Consider the following 26,336-nt stretch of genomic DNA (forward strand, 5'->3'; position numbering starts at 1 on the left):
TTTTAAAACATCCAAAATGCTCAAACACCGTTTATACCTGTATCTATGAACCAACTAGGTGTCCAGGGCCCAATTAACCTGTACAATTTTCCTTCTTGCAGGAAGTGTTTCTTTCTTGTGGCTATGTAGGAACTGTCACATAGCCCAAATGAGCTCACTCTGCCAACAAATCTGCCTCAAATCTGCCAACAAATAGCCCAAATGAGCCCACTCCTCAAATCTGCTAAATGGGACATCAGGTAAATGGTGGGTTACTTTACTCAACTGTGTTCCACCTTCCATCAAACAGCAAACATTGAATTTGGATGGTGAAGAACAAGATTATCTTCAAAATGGGAGAATGAGAGAGAGAGAGAGGAGAGAAAGGGATATTACAGAAAATAGAGATACGTAAATTCAGAGGAGGAAAAAAAGAAAACAGTGTGGAAAGGATCACAGCTGAAAAAAAAAAAAAAAAGATATGCCAGGCATGGTGGCTCACGCCTGTAATCCCAGCACTTTGAGAGGCCGAGGCGGGCGGATCACCTGAGGTCAGGAGTTCGAGACCAGCCTCAACATGGAGAAACCCCGTCTCTACTAAAAACACAAAATTAGCTGGGCGTGGTGGTGTATGCCTGTAATCCCAGCTACTCGGGAGGCTGAGGCAGGAGAATTGCTGGAACCTGGAAGGCGGAGGTTGCGGTGAGCCAAGATCGTGCCATTGCACTCCAGCCTGGGCAACAAGAGTGAAACTCAGTCTCAAAAAAAAAAAAAATACATATATATATATATATGTATATGTGTATATATATGTATATGTGTGTATATATATGTATATGTGTATATATATGTATATATATGAAAAAAGAGGACAAAAATATTTTTAAAAAGATGAATGAAAAGGGTGAAAAGAGGAACCATAAAGGAGACCCAGCCAACCATTACCCCTGAACAGACCAATGAACACCAAAGAAATTAGGAAGGACCTAATCCTTATAGACTGCTCTGAAAGCAGGAAGGAAAAAATGAAGTCAAGAAACGGGATTTCCATAAATTGAACGAACAGATTAGAGATTAACAAGAAATCAGGCCACCCTTCAGACTTAATAAGAAAAAATAACCTAATTTGCCACTTTCCTCTAACTAACTACCAGTAAAATTAATCTAATAAAACTAATATTCATGATAAGCTGATCAAATCTTTTGTAACCAAGTAGGGAACAAATTAAACACATATAAACTCAAATACAATATATATACACATTTTAAACCTCTGGTGAAGTTTCTTGGACAGAAAAAACTGAGATATTATAATACATACAGCAGGTTCTTACAGTCGTTTGTGGTTTCCAATGAGAGATTAATATAAATTTTAGGCTGGGTGCGGTGCCTCACGTCTGTAATCCCAGTACTTCGGGAGGTTGAGGTGGGCAAATCACGAGGTCTGGAGTTTAAGACCAGCCTGAGCAACATGGTGAAACTCCGTCTCTACTAAAAATACAAAAATTAGCCGGGCGTGGTGGCACGTGCCTGTAATCCCAGCTACTCAGGAGGCTGAGGCAGGAGAATCACTGGAACCCAGGAGGTGGAGGTTGTAGTGAGACGAGATCGCACCACTGCACTCCAGCCTGGGTGACAGAGCAAGACTCCGTCTCAAAAAAAAAGAAAAATTTTAGTTGTGGGCTCTACAATTAACCCCCAAGTACCTAGGAGGGGTAAAACTCTCTGAACTTTGAACAATGAGCAACATTTTGACTAGCAGATCCCTGAAATGCTTAGTAAGAATTTATTTTGATTTCTGATGAACTTACAAGTGTGCCTTCCTAATTTCTCTAGCTCCTAGTCCATAAACTGATTTTCTGTAAACACCTAAAATGCCATCAGAGTTCAGATATAAATTAGTCCTAGAATAAATTATGATTTAGAACAAAAATAAAAATAAGAATTCCTTAAGGAATCCGTCTTGCAATAAACACTTTATGCCCTAAGGTTATTTTCAATTTTAATTATTATCCTTCTCTGCATTTTGCTTTTAAAATTTAATTTATAGCATATCAAAATTACATAATTCTTATATGCTGCCTGGAAAATTAGAGTACTATAAATAAAAAGGCTACCTTTTGCTGGAAAAAAAAGACACTAAAATGTAACTTTAATTTTAATTTCAAAGAAGCAACCTAGAAACAGTTCAGATTAGCTGAGGACAGTCTTATCCAACATAAACTATTAAAACTTGGGAAGAATATTTGCTATAACCCTAATAGGGAATTATTCTTATTTTTAATTTTCCTTCTCATGATTTCTATTACAATTGGCATCAGATCACGCTTTAGTTATTGGTTCATACATATGATAAGAGATCACGTTATTTATTTACTTTTTTGTGTCCAGCACCTAGCACAGTGTCAGAATATATTAGGTGTTCAGTATACATATATATATACTTGAGTTCATAAAATTAACTGAGAAGACAAAATCCTCTATGAAATGTAAATTGTATATACTCAACATAGGAAAAAAATCAATATATTTGATATCAGTAAATAATTTCTGGAAACATGTACAGTAATATGGGTTGTAACTACATAATCCTATTTATATATCTTAGACATATTAAACCAAAGTATTTTTTTTAAGTCGTCATTTTTACAATGTTGAGAGTTAAAATTTCCTGGAGTAAAGAAAGTATCAAAGTTTGTGGAAATTTTAGCATCCTATTAGGAATCAATCCCTAATTGTTTTTGCTTTTTCCTTACTTAAAGAAATTATAAATGTGTTGTTATAAAAATATTTGGTATAAATAAGTTTTCATCTTCTTTCATAAAAGCAAGTTTCAGGAATCACTTTGCGACTCTATCTAAAATTGCTTTTCCTTGAAATATATTTTTAGTTTTATATATCAAATAAAAATAAAACAAAAAATTAAAAGGAGCAATTAAACTCGTGTTCTAATCTGAAGTTCCAAGAATAATAATTTGTTTCTAATGCAAATATGTTAGCACATTTGCATGGCAAACAGACACCAGAAAAATTAAAACAATTAAATTAGTGAGGGCCAAGACAATTAGTTATATGAAGGACTAAACTAACAGTCTTTCAAAATTAAGTTATATAACTTTATTTCTAATCATTCTTTAAATAATCTATATTTTCCATATTTAAAAATAAGAATTTCAATAAATCTATTTTATACAATGAAACAAAACACAAGAGTTAGATCTAGCTCTTAGATATGCAAATACCTACCATCTGATAATATGCATCATCTAGTATTCGATTTTCCAGTTCATGCACTCCTATCTATGGCACTGAACAAACTGGAAAAAAAAAAAAAAACTAGGCTAGGGAAAACATACAAATGTGATATAATTAGAGAAAAAAATTAAATAAATAAATGAAAGGGGAAAGGTTTCTGTCCAAAAGACTTTTCCATTGCAAATAATTCATTTCCTTTGACAACACAGTAGTATTAATACACATTCCGTGAACAAATGTCCTAAAATTCTAAATCACTACTAAATTACATTATTTCATATAGATCTAGTCATGAAAACATGTCAAAGTATCTCTTACAGGAAGGTTCGTTTTTTTAAAGGGAAAATATAGGAAAACTCACAAATAAAACTTTTTTATTTCAAAAGATCATGTTTGCTGTATTCTACAAACAGTTTTAGAAACAGTCTGTGAAGGCTCAATAACCAGTGAATTGAACTTTGATTTTTCTTTAAAAAAAAAAAAAACTAAAACTAAAATCTGTAGGTAAATTATTATTTAGCATATTATATGCAAAATAAATTCATATAATGGTACTGTTTGAGCTGAGCCATATTTTAAGAAATACAAATACTTGAGAAAAAGAAAATATTAAAAAAACTGGGAACCACTAATTTTTACTTGATAGAAATTAAAAACAAAAATGTAACCCAGTTTAGCTTTTTAAAAGTTCAATGTTAAGCAGAATGAATGCATCAATTCTATCTATATACCACCTTTCAACCCTAACTTCCCAGACAATGGTAACTTTCCATTAATACTCATTGCCATTTTATTTCATTTAATGTGTCTGCTTAAAAAATAGAGAAGAAAAAGAAAAGAGGGAAAGTTCACAGAAAAAGCAAGAAGTAGATGTAAGTAATCAAACTTACTTACAAAACTTGCCTTTTGAATATCTAGAACATACAATCAGGTATATAAAGGAAATAAAAGGTAAAAATCCTAGAGAAGACTGGGCAAATTTATCCTTATTTTCAGATGATGTAACTGTCTACTTTCAAATTCAAGAGACTCATCAATAAAACTATTAAAACTCATCTATAAAACTATTGAAATTATTAAGTTCAGAAAGATGATCAATTATAAAATTAGCATCCATAAGTATATTAAAATGTACAAAAAGTATATTCTCATTTACCAAAAATGAATTAGAAAACACTGAACCAATATAATTCACAATAGCCAAAAACTTATTGGATACATAAAAGTAAATTTAACATTAAGTATACAGAAATTTTAATAAGAAAATTAAAACCTCAAAAAAGGGGCTTAAGCAAATAGGAAGTAGTGTGTCTTAAAATACTTTAAAGATATCAAATTTCCACAAATAAAACTATAACTGTAAAGCAGTGACAGTGGGGGGTGTGTGTGTATGTTTGTGTGTGTGTCTGTCTGTGTGTGTGTGTGTGCATCCACATTTGCACATGTGCATCCATGTGCCCAGGGTGAGGGGAGGTAGAGGCTGACATTATTTAAATATTAAAAAAATAGAGAGACTGGAGCAGAAGGAACAGGGCCAGGCACTATTCTGGTGACATACAGACCAAGGATTAAAGATCCTAAAATCAATTCATCCAAAATTTGATTTGTAGAGAATCAGGATAATAGTCACTGATTATGCAGATAAGTGGAATGTCTTAACTCCGGTTTTAATTACAGCAAACTAGGCTCAGTAGGAAGTTTAAGGTAATCAACCATGAAATATTCAGATTAGGGAATTTAAGGCAATAGCATCTGGAAGCTAAAACAATAAAAGAAAGCTTGATGAGTCTTTTTGGTTTTACATTTTCTCTGTGGTGTGGAAGATACCAGAAGAGATAAATATAGCTATGGAGAGCTTCAAAAAGTGGAAGATATACCTGGAATCTCACTGGAACAAGGAAAAGGGAACCAGCATAATATAAATGTTTCTGACAAGTGAGTGGTGGTATTTCAATTAGTAAGCAATCTTTTAGATTTAGACGGGTATCAGAGAATAAAGATCAGAATGTCCTTGACCTTATTACTACAAACAGTTACTCTAAACAGAGAAATCTACAACTCAATATCAAGATGTAGGTATTTTCTCATATCCCTCAAAAATCTAAGCCAAACGACTTTCCTTTCGCTTTTTCTTACTTCAAAACACGATGAAATTTGATCCATAAAAATCCTACAGCAAAGGACAATTTAGGAAGACAACCTTTCAGATCTGTAATAATCCGTTGATAGTGTGATACAACCTGCATAGCATATACTACGGTGTGAATGTCTGTGTCCCCTGAAAACTCATATTTTGAAACACTAACCACCAAGGTGATGGTATTGGGAGATGGGGCCTTTGGGAAGTGATTGGTCAGAGGCAGCGTCCTTCTGAATGGAATTCACTACCGTATGAAAGAGACCCCAAAGAGGTAGCTCCTTCCTCTACTATGTGAGGACTCAGTGAGAAGGTGCCATCCATGAACCAGGAAGTGGGTCCTCACCAGACCCCAACAATGTTGGCACTCTGTTCTTAACTTCCAAGCCTCCAGAAATGTAAGACATAAATTTTTGTCATTTATAAGACAGTTTATGGCATTCTGTTACAGCAGCCTGAATAGACTAAAACATCGTATAAAGATACATTCAAAAGTGTTCGGATAGACTTTAAATAATGGGTGAAATTAATGAAAATATCTCATTTCTATCATATTTTCTTAACTTGTACTAAATCCACAATGTCTTTTATGAGCCAAAATCCCCTAAATACTACATGAAGATATAAAAGCAGAAATAGTAATGATAAATCAACTTAGGTCCCAGGATTATTTTCTCATTAGGAGAGTAAAAATTTATATACTTTCTCTATATGTAAAAAGAAATATGATTGCAATAGTATACAATGCATGATTACATAGATATCCCTGTCAAAAAAAAATTAGAAAAACCTTAATCTCAACAGATTATTTTGCTTTGTCAAATACCTAAAAATAAAAGGGCTAACCAGTGATTTGGAGGACCTATTTGTACTCACGTTGGCCAGGTTTTACAAAACCCAGATCTTAAAATTTATGATGAGCCACAATGAAAAGACATACAGTTAATATAGGTTGCTTGCAATAATCTCTTCTCTGCAGCACCAAAGGCCTTTAATAGGGTAAGTGTACTATAATACCACGATTAGATTTATATGTCTTAGAAAACGGGTTACACACTGATGAACAGCATTAAATTGACATAATGGCTCTTAGTGGTTATAAATGTAGCTTTTTCCTACTTTAATTGGCAATGACTAGACTGACCTTTTCTCTATAATTGTAACTACAGTATAGTAATTAGACAAACCACTACTTTCTTGTGAAACAAAGAGAAGAAGAAGACAGTTCTCAGTTAGTAGCTTTGAGAATATAGAGTGAACTGGGTTGGCATTCTACTGGGGCAAAATGAGCAACCAATAAGAAAAATAGTTTTTCATAAATTATGTCCTATGTTTAGTTGAATATCTGAACTACAGACAAAAATTCCATAGGGAAGCCCTTTTCATATACTAGAGGCAGCCACCCTGAAGACTAAAACTAGACCTAAAAACAGGGTTTAAAGTCAAAAACTGAATTCAGCTATTATTTAAGACAGTTAGAGAAAGGACTAGAGAAGAGAGAAGTTTACTCTCAAAGATCTAAAAATAATAATGATTTAAAACACCAAACTGTGGTCCATGCACATGCACCTTTTTTGGGCCCACATAACTTTGTGGGGAGGTAAGAGTCTTGACAAGGGCCTTATTGGAAAGTTAGCTGCCGTCAACCCAGAGGATTTATGGCTGAGGCTGTGAAGGGAGCCATTTCCCTTGCTGAGAACAAGAACGCTTTTCTTCACCCTGCTTTTGGGCCTCTGAGAAGGTCAACTAGTTCCCAAGCCTTTAAGCCTCCACATTGGGAAACACTAGGTTCCTGGAGGAGAGGTAGGGGAAGAGAATTTATTTTTCAACATCCAAGATTATGCATAAATGGTAGCCTGTTAAGAGAGTCCCGGGAGAAAAAACTGTGGCATGTTGGGAATAATTAATTAACAAATAGATACATACATACATATATACATACATACCCCAGCCCAGTGCAGTGGCTCACACCTGTAATCCCAGCACTTTGGGAGGCCCAGGTGGGCGGACTGCCTGAGCTCAGGAGTTCGACACCAGCCTCGGCAACACAGTGAAACCCCGTCTCTACTAAAATACAAAAAAAAAATTAGCCAAGCGTGGCAGTGTGTGCCTGTAGTCCCAGCTACTCGGGAGGCTGAGGCAGGAGAATTGCTTGAACCCGGGAGGCGGAGGTTGCAGCGAGCTGAGATCGTGCCACTGCACTCCAGCCTGGGCGACAGAGGAAGACTCTGTCTCAAACAAACAAACAAAAAAACCCACACAAACTCAACCAGTAAGTTGATTCTTTTCACAAATTGCTACCCATTTGCATCCCAAGATCTCCACAGAGGTTAGACCTTCCTCATCAGCTGTAATAACCAGCAGGCATTCACACCACTGGGCAATAATGAATCAACTCGGGGTCCAGGATTACTTTCTCATTAGGATAATAAAAGCGTATTCATTTTCTCCACATATGTAAAGAAATTTGATTGCAACAGGAATTTTTAGTTAAATACTATATCCCTGTTAGTAGTTCCTAAAAGTAAGTTAGAAAACCTAAGTGAGAACCAGGGACCATCTTTCATCAGCAAGAGCAATGATGTTAGACATATAAAAGGCAGGTTAAGGAATTTATTGTATAATGTGTGAAAATCTAGGTTAAAGAAAAGTACAATATACAGTAATTAAAAACTGTCCACATATACAAATTGGAGACCATTAATTATAGGAACAGCAAATAAGGTTTCAGAGCATGCTCAGCAGCGTTAAAAGGGATAAACAGAAATTATGAAAACGTAAAGCGGCAAAAGCATTATACAATTATTGCTAAATTATAAACTCTATGAGGCAAATATTGCTAAATTATTAATTCTGTGGCAAATTCATGTTAAATTTTAAACTATGTGAAGGTAGGAAACCCAAATGTTCTACTCACTGCTTTATTCCAAATGCTGGATCAAGGTAGGAGCTCAATAAACACCTGGGGCTGGGTGCAGTGGCTCATGCCTGTAATCCTAGCACTTTGGGAGCAGAGGCAGGAGGATTGCTTGAGGCCAAGTATTTGCGACCAGCCTGAGTAAGACTCCATCTCCATAAAAAATGTAAAAATTAGCTAGGCGTGGTGGTGGTGTGCCCCTGTAGTCCCAGCTACTCGGGAGACTGAAGCAGGAGGATTGCTTGAGCCCACAAGTTCAAGGTTACAGTGACGTATGTCACTGCACTCCAACCTGGGTGACAGAGCAAGACTCTGTCTCTAAAAAACAAACAAACATACAAAAATCTGGTAAATGAATTAATGAAATTATATTCAGTAATTTCCACATATTCATTCTTGAACTGCACTAGCAACTACTTCTCATAATGTTTATAAGGCACAAAACAGTGATATGTGAATAATGTTTCTCAAAATAGCTCACTTGGGATAGAAAATTGTTTTCTACCTATACAACACTGGGCAAGTTATTTAATCTCTTGTGCCTTGGTTCTCTCATTTGAAAACTGGGCACAATAACAGTATCACCTCACAGGGTTATTGGAAATTTAATATACATATAACATTTGGAATAGTAACTGTCAGAATCAGTGCTATAGAAGTGTTCGTGGTTATTGGTATTATTCTGTATTGATGTGCAGAGAGGTTTCTGAAATCCTAAGTAGCCATCCCTAGGTCTTATTAACCGCTCAGAGTAGAGCCCATTTCTGATTCAACTATGTTTCACCAGTACAAAGCACTGTGCCCAACATATTAAAAATGATTTTAAAAAATACAAATTGTACTGGATCAAACTCTTATATTACAATATTCTTAACTACATCAGAAAAAAGTCATCTAGTACCATTATGATTCAGAGCATAAATTTCCTACATAATAAATTCAAATGTGACAAGCATTTTCCTCTAACATTTGATAATATCTAATTAGAAGACAGTTACAATGAAAGAGGTTAAAATGTTTCATTTTTGCCAGGGCCCATCAGAGAGTCAACCTCTATTCCTTTATATTCTCCTTAACATTTATTCATAATTCAAAGACTAAACTCTCAATCCTTTAAATGTATTATTGTGACACCAAAGGCAAGGAAATAAGAAGGTTCAACTGACAAATACACGAAAATGGGCTAAGATGTCAACAATGCAGGACATGAAAACTTTTTTTTTTTTTTTTTTTTTTTTTTGAGACAGAGTCTCGGTCTGTCGCCCAGGCTGGAGTGCAGTGGCGCGATCTCGGCTCACTGCAAGCTCCGCCTCCCGGGTTCACACCATTCTCCTGCCTCAGCCTCCCAAGTAGCGGGGACTACAGGCGCCCGCCACTACGTCCGGCTAATTTTTTTGTGTTTTTAGTAGAGACGGGGTTTCACCGTGTTAGGCAGGATGGTCTCGATCTCCCGACCTCATGATCCGCCCATCTCGGCCTCCCAAAGTGCTGGGATTACAGGCATGAGCCACTGCTTCTGGCCTTAAAACATTTTTTAAAATCTGTACTGAAGATATGGAGAACTACATATTCGTCAAAATATGTTTAGCATTACATGCAAACTTCTGTGCAAAATTATATGTTAGAGGTCTAAGAAACACTGGATTTGTTTTACTTATAGTTTTAAAACTTTCCACCTAATTGCCTGAAATACTGCTCTCTTTAATTTCAGAAAAATAAAGTCTTTATTGGTTATCTTAACGCAACATGCTAGGTCATCTAAAACCTGGCAATAAACTATTTTTCCAGATTTTATCTCCTGATATTTATAAGCAATACAAGATAGGCAAGTATGAGCTTTTCCCTGAGCACCTGAAAATAAGATTGTCCTCTAAATCAAACTATAAAATTACTCCGAAATAGAACAAATGAGCAAAGATGCCTTAGTAATCAAAATAGTTCTTAAGCCAAAGCAAGAATTGACATCACAAGGACACTGACAGAAAGAAAATATCAACAGGAAATAGGATAAGCATATAATTAATTTATTATCCAACCATGACATTAAGCCATACACGAACCAGGACTGTGGTGCACCAAGTGAGAAACATGATCACTCTAAATCAGAAGGTTTGTTCCTGTTAGAATAAAAAACAAGTAGAACAAACTTCATTATTGCCCTTCCAAGTATTACAAGAGGACCCTATTTCATGAATATATCACTCATTTGGTAATTAACGATGTCTTAGCCCAAGCCTCTTCTTAGGCTGTAGTTCTGCTTTATTTAACCTAATTATGCAACTTTCATTTACTTAACGTCTTATTTCCTCCAGTATATGGCAGGTATTTTTTTGAACACTGTGGTGGTAATGTCTCAAATTTCCTTTCAAATTCCACATTCCAACATCATTGTAGGTAGAAATCAAATACTCACTGACTGATAATAATAATTATTATCATTATTATAACTGATATGTATTAAGTAGTTAACTATGTGCCAGGAACTATTCTAAGTACTTCACATGTACAATGACATTTAAATCACACAATAAGTTTATGAAGTAAGTACTACTGCTGTCTCCATTTTACAGATGAGAAACAGGGAAGTTAAGTAACTTGCGCAATGACAAGCAGGTAGAAGGTGGCACAGCCAGGATTCAAATCCAGATGGTTTGGCTCCAGAGCTGATGCTCGTATCTACTACAGTATTCTGCCCCTTAGTGAAAAATACACTTGTGCCTAAGTAACTTATTCCAAGTTTTGTCAGTTATTAAACCTTAAAGCCATTTTTAAATGCTCCAAAATAGCTGATGATAGCATCCACAATTGGCATAGGTATGGAGAAAGAGACACAGACATAGAAATTCGATTTCATGAAATTATTCCTAAGGAGACAACAAAAAGTATACAAAGATATAGAAATAAGAATATTTATCATACAGTTATTTATAGGAGTAAAAATTGGAACTAGTCAGAATGTCTATTAATAAGAGATTTGTTAAATACACTGTGCTAAAATCTTACCACTAACCTGTTATAAATGGTGGTATAGTTCTATAGTTATTAAAACAAAAAGAAGTTGAGTGACAGGCACCAATTGCAAAATATTACAGACAGTGTAATTACAGAAGGAAGTGGGTAAGTTACACATGGAGATGCACATAACTGAAAAGATGATCACCAAAATGTAAACAGTGGAAATCTCTGAATAGTGGGATTTTAAGTAGTCTTTTCTTTTAAAAAATATTTACTAAAAATCTACTGTGTGTATGCTATTTTCCATTCAAAGGAACATAAAAGAAATACAAGGGCCTACAATCTAGAGACTACAGTCAATTCTAGACCATGAAAGAAAACAAACGCTGGTGACAAATAAATTACTAATAAAGAAAGGCAAGGGAGTAGCTGAGCATAGTGGGATATAAAAGCCTCACAATTAATGGAAAGCAGCATACAGGCTTCACCTTCATCACTAACTAGCTGCATGAATCTGGACACGTCACAGATTATCCTTGAGCCTCAGTTTCAAAATAGCAAAATATAGGTGTTAGATGGGTTGTCCTGCTCGGGAGTTCTTTACAATTCTGAGTGTCTGTGGTTAAAATTTTCAAAAAGAGCATGTAGGAACATGAAAACTCCTGCATCCACTACCAGTCACAAGTGGCAGTGTTTATTAATCTGCTGCTTATTAATCTACACTGTAGTCAGTTTGTACAAGATATGAAATACCAAAGCACAGAAAATGGGAACAACAAAGAAAATCCACAAACACACTTAAGTGCTTGTTATTGAAAACATGATTATTCTTCAGGGAGTGAAATAATATAGTAACCAAAGGAAGAAACCCACGTGAGACACCTCACTATCCCACCAAAAGCTCATTTTCAAGCAGTTCACAGTTCCCTTATAACATTTCACTTTCATACAGATTAAAAAGTACATATGATCTATCTGACATTGAGGTATATATACAATTCTACTGACAAATATCTAAGGAAAGAGTCAAGTGAGACTTTGATGTTGCATTCCACTGTAATTCAGATATATCAATAATCAAATTTGGAGAGCTGCCAATAAAAATGGAATAAACAGCATTAGCATTTTACCTGCATGCATGGACCTGGAAAAACAGAGCAAGACCCAAGCAAAGAAAAATCAGCACCTGCCGGTGTCTTACCTCTAGCAGTTTGCCCTTTGGCAGTCCACAGTGCCCTCCTTGTTCTACTCCTGCAAAACACATGCTCCAGGGAGACACCTCTGTATTTTAACGTATCTCATAGACGTTTCTAAGCTCCAAAGTTAAGATGATGTGTTATAGTCTTTTTAAAAAACTGATAATAAATAACCTGATTTAAAAAATACTCTAAGACAGTGCTGATCTGTTAGTTGTAAGAAGCATTTTGAACATCAGACAGAGTGTGATTTGATATGTTAACAAAGTGGACCCAGATGATATATGAAGAAAACATGGTAAAAAGATGAAAAACAAAAAACAACAAGCTATACGCAATAGATAAAGAGTCAAGAGCTTGCTGGCAGAAGGCTAAATTAGCTGACCTTTGACACTACTTCCAATCAGATCCTTTGATTCTTGGAATACATCAAGTTCAAAATTAAATATAAACACTCAAAGTAAATAGTTAATTTTCAGTCACTAGATCATTTTCTCAACTGAGCTAGAAATTAGAAATTAAAAGGTATGATTCCTGGAATAATTTGAATTTCATTGAATCTCCTATTAATCCATTAGATGTGTATGTGCAGATAATGTTAAAATATATATTTTTAAATGTAACTCATTAAAATATGTTTGGATGAAAAATCCAAGTGAAAAGCATTTCACAAAAATGTAAAATAGCTATATACTAAGAGATCTTATTTTATGGCAGCATAAAATATAAGTAGAGATCATTGTGTTTTTTTTAAATCTCTATTATGAATTTGAATGCACTTTGTCCATTTAATCTGAAAACAGGTAGTATAATGAGTACACTATAATTGTCCTATTTTCTTCAGATAATTGTGCACACTTCAGTGCTACCATACCATAAGCAATAAGTAACCTTCAAGAATCTGCTAGCGTCTTTACAAAGTTTGATTTAAGACCTTCACTGTCAATTTGCAGAAAACCATGAGGCTAAGATGGTGATAAAGCATCGATGATTGATGGCACCACCCAAGCCACCATTCTAATAATGAACTAATGATTCATGCTCAAGGTGCTTTTGAAACATGATTAAGCCTCCAAACATTTCACTAAGGTGGGTTCCCATTACCACAAGCATAAAACAGAACTTAAATAAGTTTAGCAAGGTTAGTGAATGACCCAGTGATAAAATTTTGGAACAAAAACAAAAACATAAAGGACCTCAGTCTCCTAGCTCCCATTGCAAGCTCTATTCACAGGTATTTGAAAAAGTCTTTCAGGGTAATTTATGTAATTGCTCTGAGTCTAACTGACCTTCTCTGGTGGCCACTGGCAAGTGTTTGCCAAAATGTCAGTGACCAAAAAACTCCTTACAAAGCCATGTTTTATAAAATGAATATGTCAAGAATCAGATGAAAATGTCATCAGTGACACTGACAACAATAAAAGAAAATATTCTACAGATTTAAGAAAGTGAAGAAGATCCATATTAAAGGGGAAATAAATAACCTGAGAAAATGTCATCAGAAAAAAAGTAGACAGATCACAGCTTTAAGAAAGGGAAGAAGACACAACTTAAAGGGGGAAAAAATTATCCAAGAAACAAATGTTCTTTAAAGGGTCAGAAACGGAAAGACTCATTTTACAAAAGCTGGTGGAAAAACTACATCTCTTTTAGAGATCATATCGTTGCTCCTGGGGAAAGGAGGAATGAGGAAATGGGAGGCACCTGTGAGGAGCTTGTCACATCTGAATCCCAAAGTTATTCACTTTCCTATTTGTGTGTCAAAGTGAATGACATAATTTGTGAATGTCAAAAGTAGTCACAGCAAATTAAATAAAAATTTAACAAAATTTACTCCAATTGCCCTTAAAATAGAAAGTCAAAAGTTGTTGATTTTCCCACTTTGCAGTCTTTGAAAGTAAGTTTCACTTATATAAATACTTAAAGTCAAACAACCCAGTTGAATACACCTACTCTCTTGAAATTTAAAAAAGAGAGGGGAAGGGGAAGGGTGATCTCATGGAGAAAATTACTTTTACACTAAGACTAGAGATCTTTCTTTCAAATGGGTCTAGCTTACAAATATGATTATCCAAAGAATGACTGCAGCTCATTACTGATGAATAGAATATATTTTTTGTATACTCTGAAATTTTCATACATATGTGATTGGCCCATTCCAAATGACTGCTTTAATAGAACGTTTGAAATAACCCATATGTAGACTTTCCATTAATGGCCTAAGGATTAACTGTTTTGAAGATGAATCTACCTAGGTGGAATCCCAGGCAGTTTGCTCTATCTAAATGCTTGCAGGACATCATCCTCCCAACACCTAGCTGAAGTGAAATCAATGCTAATATAAGCATTAATAAAACACAGACAGTTGCGATTTAGGATTTCTTACCACTTTGCATTACTATTCCATGTTCTCTCCCATGCATACCCCCAAGAAAACCAGTGTGGATCATCACAAATTCTAAATGCTTTACCAACTGCAACACGTACATAGAGAACCCATTTAGAGGACTGAAATATAGTGTACAACTAAGAGTGGCAAGTTAGTAAAGAAAAATAAAACCATTCAAATTAAACATAAGGAAAATACTGTCACTGGGGAAAGAATCAGGAGTAAAATATATGTGCATCCCATAAACAACAGGAGTGTAGCATTGTAAAGTTATTGTGACCTTGTCCCTTTTTAAACAGCTACATTTGTCACAATGGAAGACGGCCATCAAGCAGCAGCAATGTCTGCGTGGATGTCTAAATGCCTGTCAGGGCCTGCTTGGTAATACTTTACACTTCTCCCCCTCTAACGAGCTTCACTGTTATGTCCTACTTACAGATGGATGGCTGCCAAGAGCTATCACACAAAAAAGCTCCTCTACAACATAATGATGTCTCTGTACCGGGAATAAACTTGTGAGAAAAATCTTGGAAATAAAAAGAAGATAGAAATCTATTTAAGGATATAAATTACTGAAAGCTTCTAATTCCAACAAGATCATAATATCCAAAATATTAACTCTATGTAAGTAATATCTATTTCCTCAAAGATAGTCATTCCACAAATGTCTATACATCTGTAGAAAGAAATGTTATAGAAAACAACTGTTGTTTTGGTTTCCTTCAAATTCATTTACTAAATGTAATGAAGAAAGCCAGGGCATTGTCTTGACATATTTTGTCATCTCTTTTCCAAATAAATTGTTGCCATAAGAATATTATGTTTCTCCAGCATTTTTATCCCCCTGTATTTAGTTCTTTTAAATCTAGTAAGGTTAACATGTTTGTCAGTTAGGCTAAAACTGAATCCACATACCTCACAGATAAGCCACCATTCTATGTTAGAGAATTCAGTGAGTGCTGCTTTAACTCTTCCATTACATTTACAGAGTATTTTTAACGGCCGTGTCTACCCCCAAAAAATGAACTTGAAGATTTTTACAGACTTATTTTGACTTATTCTATCTTGTTCAACTTGAGTAGGTCAATTTTCTTTTATCTTACCTTGAACATAGGCTTATATTCACTAGGTTTGATTGCTATCCAATCAATCCATCAACATGCATTTAGTGAGCTTCTGTTTAGAAGCCCAAGATTGTGGAAAAGTCACAATTCCTGGCTATAGTTTTAACTCTCATGCTGTTAACAATGTAACATTCTAAAAAACTTATAATCCATCTGAGTATAAATTAAAACTAAAAGAAAAAATGTAACTTACTCTCTCCCTTCTTTCCCCAAACATAAGATTCTCCAAATATATATTCACACATAGCAAAATATTTATGTGCATGTGTACACAATACAATATTAAAATCATTGGTAATTTATTAATGAAAAAAAATTATATCAACACCAAAAATAGGAATTCAGTTTAAATTCAAGTTAAAAGGAAAACAAATGGAAATCATATTTCCCAAATGAAAATAGCTCTCAAAATACCATAATAAATCATGGAGGAAATGCTCCCAGACATCAATATTTAACAAGCAAGAAAATCTGAGGCAGGTCTGATTAGTGTGTCACTATGGTAAATGGGTATGATAAGATATTATATACATGTCAGAATCACCTACTAATATTAACTAGTTTATGGATGTACTGTCACTAAGGTATTAGTTAGAAGAATTTCAAAAATAAAGATTCCCATTTCTGTATGTGGAGTTTTTGGTAGATATTAGTACCATTATTACATATATACCATAGAAGTTATGTTATTATAAGACTATTTTTTTCCTTTTTTTGAGACAAGAGTCTCACTCTGTCGTCCAGGCTGGAGTGCAATGGTGCCATCTCAGATCACTGCAACTTCCGCTTCCCATAGAAGTTATGTTATTATAAGACTATTTTTTTCCTTTTTTTGAGACAAGAGTCTCACTCTGTCGTCCAGGCTGGAGTGCAATGGTGCCATCTCAGATCACTGCAACTTCCGCTTCCCAGGTTCAAGCAATTCTCCTGCCTCAGCTTCCCAAGTAGCTGGGACTATAAGTGTCTGCCACCAGGCCTGGCTAATTTTTGTATTTTCAGTAGAGACAGGGTTTCACCATGTTGGCCAGGCTGGTTTCAAACTCCCGACCCCAAGTGATCTGCCCGCCTCGGCCTCCCAAAGTGTTGGGATTACAGGTATGAGCCACCGTGCCCAGCACTGTAAGACTTTTTATCAAAAGACGTAGACATTGAAGGCATAAATATAGTGGTGATTATGCCACAGTAACAACTATTCTAAGGAAGGGTCTTCTTTCCCCTCTCAATTTCTCCATAATTCAACAACAGAGAAGAAAAGAACACAGATATTTAATACCACGAAATACCAAAACTATCTTTAATGTATATAAAGTCAAGGGCTTATATTTATATATTTTAAAATTTGTTTTCACATTCTCCCTTTCAGACTCAGGCCCTTATGAGACCTGAAGAGGTGCCTTTTTCTCCATGCATTCTCTAAATGAATACTCAAGATTAAATAGCAGTACTGGAAACTGCAAATGGATGTTATTTTATTGTAATATTTATTTTATTTAATACTTACTTTATTGTAATGTTATTAGCTAGCACTTGTATTTCAGGGACTCCAAGGTAAGTTTAACTGCTTGTTGCAACCAACTATATTTTTAAATTCAGAATAAGGTGTTGGAGGCAGTTTAACAGCTAGGATATTGTGGGGGCTTTGAGGTCAGACAGATCTACATTCAATCCTGGCTCTGCACTTGCTATCTGTGATCTTCAGCAAGACACTCTACCTATCTGTGCTCCATTTTACTTTATCTATAAAACAGGGCATAATGATACCTATGTCATGGAGTTAATGTGATAATTAAATAAGTTAATGAATGAAAAACTCTCAGCCTGACTTAATATAAAATTCCCCACATAGGGCAGCTACAAAGTCAGTATCTTAGTCATTTATTGCTGTAAAACAAACCACACCAAAATTTAGTAGCTTTAAAAAAACAACTCTTACTTGCTCACAACTCTGTGGACTGGCTATTTGAACTGGGCTTTGCCAAGCAATTCTGCTGGTTTTACTACAAAGGACTGCAGGAATCTGAAGGCTTGACTAAGATTGGATAGTGATATGGTTTGGCTGTGTCCTCACCCAAATCTCATCTTGAATTCCCAAGTGTTGTGGGAGGGACTTGGTGGGAGGTAATTGAATCATGGGGGCAGGTCTTTCCCATGCTGTTCTTGCAATGGTGAGTAAGTCTCACAAGATCTGATGGTTTTAAAAAGAGGAGATCCCCCGCACAAGCTCTCTCTCTCTTTTTGCCTGCTGCCATCCGTGTAAGACGTGACTTGCTCCTCCTTGCCTTCCGCCATGATTTTGAGGGCCCCAGCCACATGGAACTGTGAGTCCAATTAAGCCTCTTTCTTTTGTAAATTGCCCAGTCTCGGGTATGTCCCCAACAGCAGCGTGAAAACAGACTAATATAGATGGTCTAAGATGGCCTTACTCACATGTTTGACAGTTGGTTCTGGCTGTTGTTTAGACTTCCATCTTCATGTGATTTCTTATTCTCAGAGAGACCACTCTGAGCTTATTCACATGTTGGTGGCAGTATCCCAAAAACGCAAGAACAGAAGTTGCAAGGCTTCTTGAAGCCAAAGCTCAGAAGGCCCACAACGAAATTTCCACCATATTCTATCAGTCACAGCCAAGTCACAAAGCCAGCACAGATGTAAGAGGATAGAAGGATAAAGCAAAAGACTCCACCTTTTGATGGGAGGACAGGCAACGTCATATTGCACAAAAGAGTGCATATATAAAAATACAGCCAGAAATTGTGTCTATACTTTGACATCTTCTATCTTCTACAAAATAGAGAAATTTTTATAGTACCTATATTTTCAACTATAAATAATCACAGAAGCTCTGAAGGACAAAAGTAGGTACTAGCTTGCATTTTCCCCAACATGAAGTAATATTACTCTGCTGCTTCAGTCACAGATTTCAACAGAAGACCAAGATCCAGACTCAACGTCTGATACCATCATTTAAGTTGCTTGGTTGGGAGATTTTTCTGTGTTTTAAGAGCCTTCAACACTTTTCTATTTGATCTAATCAATACATTTCCATCTAATTGGATATTTTTACCTACAAGAGCAGCTTTATTTTATTTGTTTATTGTTTTTTGAGATGGAGTTTAGCTCTTGCTGCCCAGGCTGGAGTGCAATGGTGCAATCTCGGGTCACTGCAACCTCCGCCTCCTGGGTTCAAGCGATTCTCCTGTTCAGCCTCCCAAGAAGCTGGGATTACAGGTGTGAGCCACCACACCTGGCTAATTTTGTATTTTTTTAGTAAAGACGGGGTTTCACCATGTTGGTCAGGCTGCTCTCGAACTCCTGACCTCAAGTGATCTACCTGCCTCGGCCTCCCAAATTGCTGGGATTACAGGTGTGAGCCACTGTGCCCGGCCAACAGCAGTTTTCTAATTGAACATTCCACAACAAATAGCATCACCAAGAAATCTAGATTGAGTATGTAGCACTACTAGAAAACATGAAGTTTATAAAAGAAGAAAAATATATCCTTATAAAAAGCACATATACTTTTTTCCTATGAAAATAATCCCGGGATGGGGGAGGGATAGCTTTAGGAGATATACCTAATGCTAAATGACGAGTTAATGGGTGCAGCACACCAGCATGGCACATGTATACATATGTAACTAACCTGCACATTGTGCACATGTACCCTAAAACTTAAAGTATAATAATAATAAAATAAAAAAAAGAAAATAATCCCTAGAGAAAATTTTAATTTTGTGATGTAGTTAATTAGCTATGTCCAAAGATCTATTCATACTGAATTATGAAGAGATCAAATTTATTACAGTAAAGAAATGATAATTGCTACCAGGACTTCCTTTAACACGTGTTTCTCTAAAAGATTCATTTTCAGAGCCACAGTCTTTAATACAATACAACCTATTTTCTTTGAACAATTTAATGGGGCAGGATATGTCACTAAACATACCGCGTAAGAATTGCTTCTATGGAAAGACAGAGGTAAAGGAAAGAGCTACTTGCTTGTTTGACAATATGGTGAACAGAGAAACAGTTTGGGGAATGAAAGGTTATTCCTCCAATAATGGTATTTCTACATTTCCTAACAAGAAATTGATCCCTAAAATTGTCATTCTTTTCAGCTGAGGACCTGCTACAACACTGCTTCATAGAGAAACAGCTGGAAACTTAAGTAGCTTACAATTTTTGACAAATTGGTGCTGCCAAAATTATAATAGTTAATAACAAGGAAAACCTCAATAATGTGAATTGTGTCAAATCTGGTTGTTAATGTATTTTAAAATCCTGATTATGTTATGAGAAGCCATATGAGAAGCCAAACATACATTCAACTGGAGAAAATGCCAGTAGCCAATATCACCTTTGGAGGCTAGCTATTTCTCACCACATTCAGCAAGCTATCATAGCATGAATTGCTGAAATTAGATAATTCTAACTGAAAATTAGGATTAAAGATAACCCTATGCTATAGTTCAGGCATAGGTAATCTACTCCTCAATTTATTTCTTATGGAAATCTTATAAATATATAAAATAACCTTATTTTGTTTAATTATTTCAAAGTACTATATGGATGAGAGATATATTGTACAGGTTTATATGGAATAGTTAACACTTTTAAAAAGTAGTGACTGTTCTAACATTTTTAAATTATATTGCTCACTAATCTTAATTGCCACCATTTCAAAAGACAGTTCCAAAGTGCATCTTGAACAAACAGAAAAGCAATTAGCCTAAATTAATTGCTTTGCTGATGTGATTTGCAGTAGGTATGCTTGGTGGTTTTGAAACTCCTGCCAGTGCTTTCACAACTTGATGTTCTGATGATTTTTTAGCCTCTTTTTGCACCAGAGCAATTAACCAGATAATTGTTCTAATGTGAACCTGGCCTTAATCAGTGTGTTTAGGTTCATAGTAGCAATTAACCAAACACTAAATATACATTTGAAAAGAAGCACTTAAAAGTACTACAAGAAGAGCTAAAGAAAAACTCATACGATTTTTTTTTCTCATATAGCTATACTTTTTACACAAAGAAGCAAAAAAAAAAAAAAAAAAAAAAAAGCTGCAACTGTCTCCTCAGCCTCTTTTCAATTAACACAGGTATAAATGGAAGGCAGGCAAAGTTTCTGGTTCCTCACTTCTTCACTCAAAGTATTCCAAAGTCCCTATTAAAAGGGCAAAATGCACTGACTGAACATTGGAATTCTATTCCTTGTTCAAAAATGAGGCTATGGCTTTCAGACAAATGGCATGTAATACATAACGCAAGCTCTATCTGAATCTGAACAATGACATTAAATTTTCACTTTATGAAGCACCAACTTTATTCAGAAATAAATAAATCTGTTAGAAAGGGAGAATCTGAACCAATTGCCTGGATTTCAGCCAGAGTTTCAGCCAAATTTAAAAGAAAATTTATTCATCATACAAAAGCATGATCTATAATTCTCCCAACACGAATGTATTAAATTAATCCTCTGAGCAGGGCCGTGTGTGAGGTGCTGATTGGAAGCAGGGGTGGAGGGGGGCTGTGAAGTGAGGGCACAGGGCGCAAGATGAAGATCCAGGTCCTCCTCACAAGGAGAAAGACTCATAAACCAAACGTCACACATCCGCACAATAATATATGCCACCAGCAGAGCCATGCGCTATAGATTCAGCTAGACAGTAACATGATACAGCACTTCATTACAATCACCATTATTATTTCATCTTTTCTTTAAATGGAATTCATATTCATTTTAAGGGAAATTATTAGTAGCAGTGCAACTATAATTGTTAAGTAACAACTTTGATATTTTTCATACTTCAGTAAGTGAGGAGTAATTGTATACTGTCTTAAATTAAATGTTTTATCAGTTGAAGAATGATACACATAAAACCTTTCCATTTTCATGAAGCGTAAAGGTTCAAGCTGAAAGTATTCTGTCATTCTTCATGTCTTCAGGAAACACTTCCCTTTCCTAATCTCTGAAAGGACTGTCATACAGAAAATAGCCCAGACACTTGCATGTCATGTCTGCCATTTTTAATTATTACCAATCAAGTTCCAGCAATTTCTCCTATGGTTAAGCATGTGTGTACCTATCTTCTAAAATATTTCTATATGCCACTGTTCATAAAATATTTTAGGCTGAAGCAAAATCCCTTGCACTAAATTAATAACTAATCACAGGAGATATTTATCATCTCAAGTCTTTTACAAGAAAATTGTCAGATTTAATCACCTTTCTCATATTTTCACTATTTACTGGGCTTCATTTATCACACATTTTTAAATTTTGACAACAATGAGTTATTTTAATTGCCACTTTTGGTTTGGTGAATTAAGAATAAGACAACTCCTGGGAGAAGTGGGAGATGGTATAAATTTGTCCAAGCAGTCAATAAGGTATCATCATTTTCATCAATAAATGAAGATTTTCTTCATTGTTGGCAATTTTAAAACAGATCTGAGATTAGGATGTCCCTAAATCCATGAGCTTATAATGCCGTATTCATCATCATATAAAATGTATCTCATTCTTTCCTATAATTTAAAAACAAATTATGATTTCACAACAAGGAAATATGTTTAAATACTGCAAGCTAAATGCGTACCTCTGTTTACTCAGCTTTTTATGGCCTGAAAAACACAAAAGCAGTTGCAGCATTTAGAGTAGCACATCCAGAAATATCCGTAATATGATTCTATGGGAGCTCTTAATTACTACTATTTGTATTTGTAGAAATGTTCACTTATGCACTATTGCTCACTAGGAACCAAAGACAACACAGAAATTAAAAATTACCATTACATGTTAGGACCATAATAAATATTCACATTATTCTATTAGACAAAATAATGTCAACATGGAGAATCAATAAGCCAAAATCACCCACATCAAATTCAGTCCCATCTCATCTCTTGAAGTTAAAAGTCAAAGCAGGCTGAAATATATACATATCATATAGATTTTTCCTTTTAAGTGATTTTACTAGGTTAAATACTCTGGTGTTACATAGTAAGTAGTATTTCCTTAAAAATGATATTAAATAACTATAAGTACTAAAAGAATCAATATCAGAACTGATATTTAATACTACTACCTACCAAACAACTGAAAAAGTTTATTTAAATTTGAATGCACTAAGAACTTCATCTGAGGATAAATGCACAAATAATTTTACCAGAAAAACTTTGCCTGTTGTAGCAAAATATCATCAATTATTTGAAAAACCCCACATACTTAAAAAAGTAGAGATTAATTTTGCCAATTATTTCTTGCCAAAGGTACTGAACCGTTTGATGAAGATAACTTTCTTCTTTTTAATTGAAAGACAACTTATTCAAAGTATTAGAACCAGTAGTCTCCTTTAATCTGCAATGGTTAAGTATTTGCTACAACCTACAAGGAAGCATTTACAGATAGTGACACGTTTGTAAAAATAATTGTGCATCATTATAAGTTAAATAAATACCTATTCAAAATTCATTAGTGAAATTCTTTTTCAGACCAACTATGAGCCATGTGTAGTACAAAACACAAAAATGGGCAAAATTTTCTACTTTCCTCAAGAAACATCATAAGAAATGAAGAGTATTTACAAATGGGGTTAATTTGAAAAATTACTTTTTACCAAAAATAAGCTGTTTTTTAAAATATCCACAACTCGATATATGCAGTAAAATATTCAAACATGTCACCTTTTAGATATCCCATAGGGAAAAGCAAAGGTACCATTCTAACCATGTTCAGAATGATCAACCATGTCTGATGTCTGAGGTCGGATGACCATTTAATTTATCATTTAAAGTAAAATATTCTGGAACTTAGGAACAGCAGCAGCACAAATACTAAACCCGACAGAATGGCAAAACAACAGGCATGGGTTGGAACTATCCTGGTCAAATCAGGATATATGGTCACTCTAGGTCTGAAGCAGAATAAGGACATGGAAGACAGTGAGCCCTTCATGGTAGGAGCTTGAACTCTGAAGACCACAAAAATGGGTTCCAGTCTTGGTTCCTCTAGTTGTGAACTATTCAACGTGTCTGGGCCTTAATTCCTTTGTTTGAAAATAGGGATAATTCCTTCCTCAGGGTTGTTGTAGAGATTAAATAAAACAATGTGTATAAACAGAACAGTGTCTGGAACACAGTATAATTAAGTGGTAACTATTATTAGCTATTGCTATTATCCTTGCTCCAGAAAAAAAAAAATATATATATATATATACACACACACACACTATTACCTCACTAGCACTACATGGCCAATCATGGTTTTAGAAAGAAGGTCTAATGGATAGAAGAACAGAAAAGGCATAGTTTCGTATCTTATTTTTTTTTGAGACAGGGTCTTCCTCTGTCACCCAGACTGGAGAGCAGTGGCACGATCACAGCTCACTGCAATCTCTGCCTCCCAGTCTCAAGCAATCCTCCCAGTCTCGAGCTATCCTCCCAGCTCAGCCTCCTCAGTAGCTGGGTCAACAGGCACGTGCCATCATGCCCGGCTAATTTTTAAAATTTTTTTATAAAGACGGGGTTTCACCATGTTGCCCAGGCTGGTCTTGAACTCCTGAGCTCAAGTAATCCACCCTCCTTGGCCTCCCAAAGTGCTGAGATAAGAGGTGAGCCACGATGCCTGGCCTCATGATTTTTTAAAGATAGTTTGGAAGCCCGGAATAATAGTTACTCCAATATCAAACTATCTTTCTAGGGATGGTCTTACACATAATTGTGAATATGTGAATACAAAAAAATAGTGTCAAAAATATGCTTACCTCAAACTAACGTCACTAGTTTAGAAAGACTCCATTCTGTTTCTATAATCCTCTCAGAACTCAGTAAAATATATTTCATTATTCTTTTTGCAAAAATACAAATAATGTCATAGACAATACACAAAACTATTCAGTGGATTACAGAAATAAGCTAAAATTCAGTTTTACTAAAGCTTCACCTAACCAGGCACATTATTAGGCACCAATAAGTATGCAGACAGATTGCTCTGCATTCTATAGAGGCAGGGTGATGCTGCTATAAATACCACCCCCAAGCAGCTTCAACAGTCAGCATTATTTTTGCCACCTCTTTATTTCCAAGTTTTCAGGCTTTTATGATAGAAAATTGCTCAAACTTCACACTCAATACTCCAAGGTGAAAAGTATTTCTCTCCTCCACACCACTTAACTTTAAAAGAAAACAAAATATTCTCAAACTCAAATTCAACTCTGCCTGCTGGATTTAATGGATAGGTTTGTTCCCCTTGGGCAATCTTTAAACCTCAGTCTCTAGGAGAATTAAGTAATGTTAGGGGATTGAAATGAAATAAAATTCTAAGTCCACTGTGACATGACATTCACAGGAAGATGGTAGATTATCTATCCAGACCTTGAACACTTATAAATACAATATATAGCATATGTTCACAAAACAATTCTTGGAAATAAAACACAACGGGCACTCAGCAAATATTTTATATCACCAACACCTGCTCAAATCCTCTCTGAACTTTATTTCTAAATATCACCGTTTTTTATTGAATCAACGGAAATTTGAAAGAAGAAACAGAATAAACATCCAGAGAAGATCAGGGGAGTTAGAAAAATCTTTATATAAAGCCACACTGAGTTTTACACGAGCCAAGGTGCTGTCAGTCTCACTGAAAGGGGTGGTGGAGTAATCTGTCACTCTACAACTTTCACCTCAATATACCTAAAAAAACAAAAGAGGGCTTTTTCTATACAAAAATAAAAAAAGAGACAGAGAGAATAGTATTAAGATTTTTTCTTAATATTGAAAACAAAGAAATCATGAACCAAACACTAAACATTGCCAATGAATTCATTTTAAAATAAGCAACTTCAAATTATAGGTGTGGAGTTTGAGGGACTTTAATAAACTAGTCCAACCCTCCTTATAATTCAGGAAACTCCTTTACAGCACTCTGTTTGAACACTAACAAAGAGTGCATTCTCTATTTTGGAAGGCAGACGATGAAAATCAAGGTTTTAACTTATTTTAAGCTGCATTCTGTCTCCGTCTATAACTTCCACCTGTTGACTAACATTCCAGTGCCTGAAATAGTAAATAACTAATTTAGGTAGACTAATGAACTATTATTTTTTAATATATTTTACCAGACTCAATTTAAAAAGAACCATATGATTTAAATATGAAATATCTAAAATTCTCTGCATCTCAATTTTAAGGAAGGATAATTCAGTTTGGTGGGAAGAGTGGATAAATGGAAAGGGGGCCAAAGAGAACAGTCCATTCATCATCCTGGAAAGAATGTTGACATGAGAAAATGTGGGCCTAGTATTCTTGGGTCCACAACTTTTCCAAAAGCCTGAATTCAGAATCTTTATGTGAACTCTACCAATTTTTAAAGTGCTGG

At 35.1% G+C, this 26,336-nt stretch overlaps 1 protein-coding gene across 4 annotated transcripts in view; it reads right to left on the reverse strand.

The window, feature by feature from the left end:
* Window positions 1–26,336, reverse strand: part of FBXL17 (F-box and leucine rich repeat protein 17) — a 525,181-nt gene that overhangs the window by 295,810 nt on the left and 203,035 nt on the right. The window contains exon 7 of one of the 4 annotated variants that reach the window (XM_054685123.2): window positions 786–8,606. The exons of 2 other annotated variants lie outside the window; for them this stretch is intronic. In XM_054685123.2, coding sequence (XP_054541098.2) covers window positions 8,501–8,606 — 106 coding nt within the window. In that variant the 3' untranslated portion in view covers window positions 786–8,500. One more of the 4 variants, XM_016953579.4, reaches the window with a different exon arrangement.

Source organism: Pan troglodytes, chromosome 4, assembly GCF_028858775.2.
Source record: "Pan troglodytes isolate AG18354 chromosome 4, NHGRI_mPanTro3-v2.0_pri, whole genome shotgun sequence".
NCBI lineage: Eukaryota > Metazoa > Chordata > Mammalia > Primates > Hominidae > Pan > Pan troglodytes.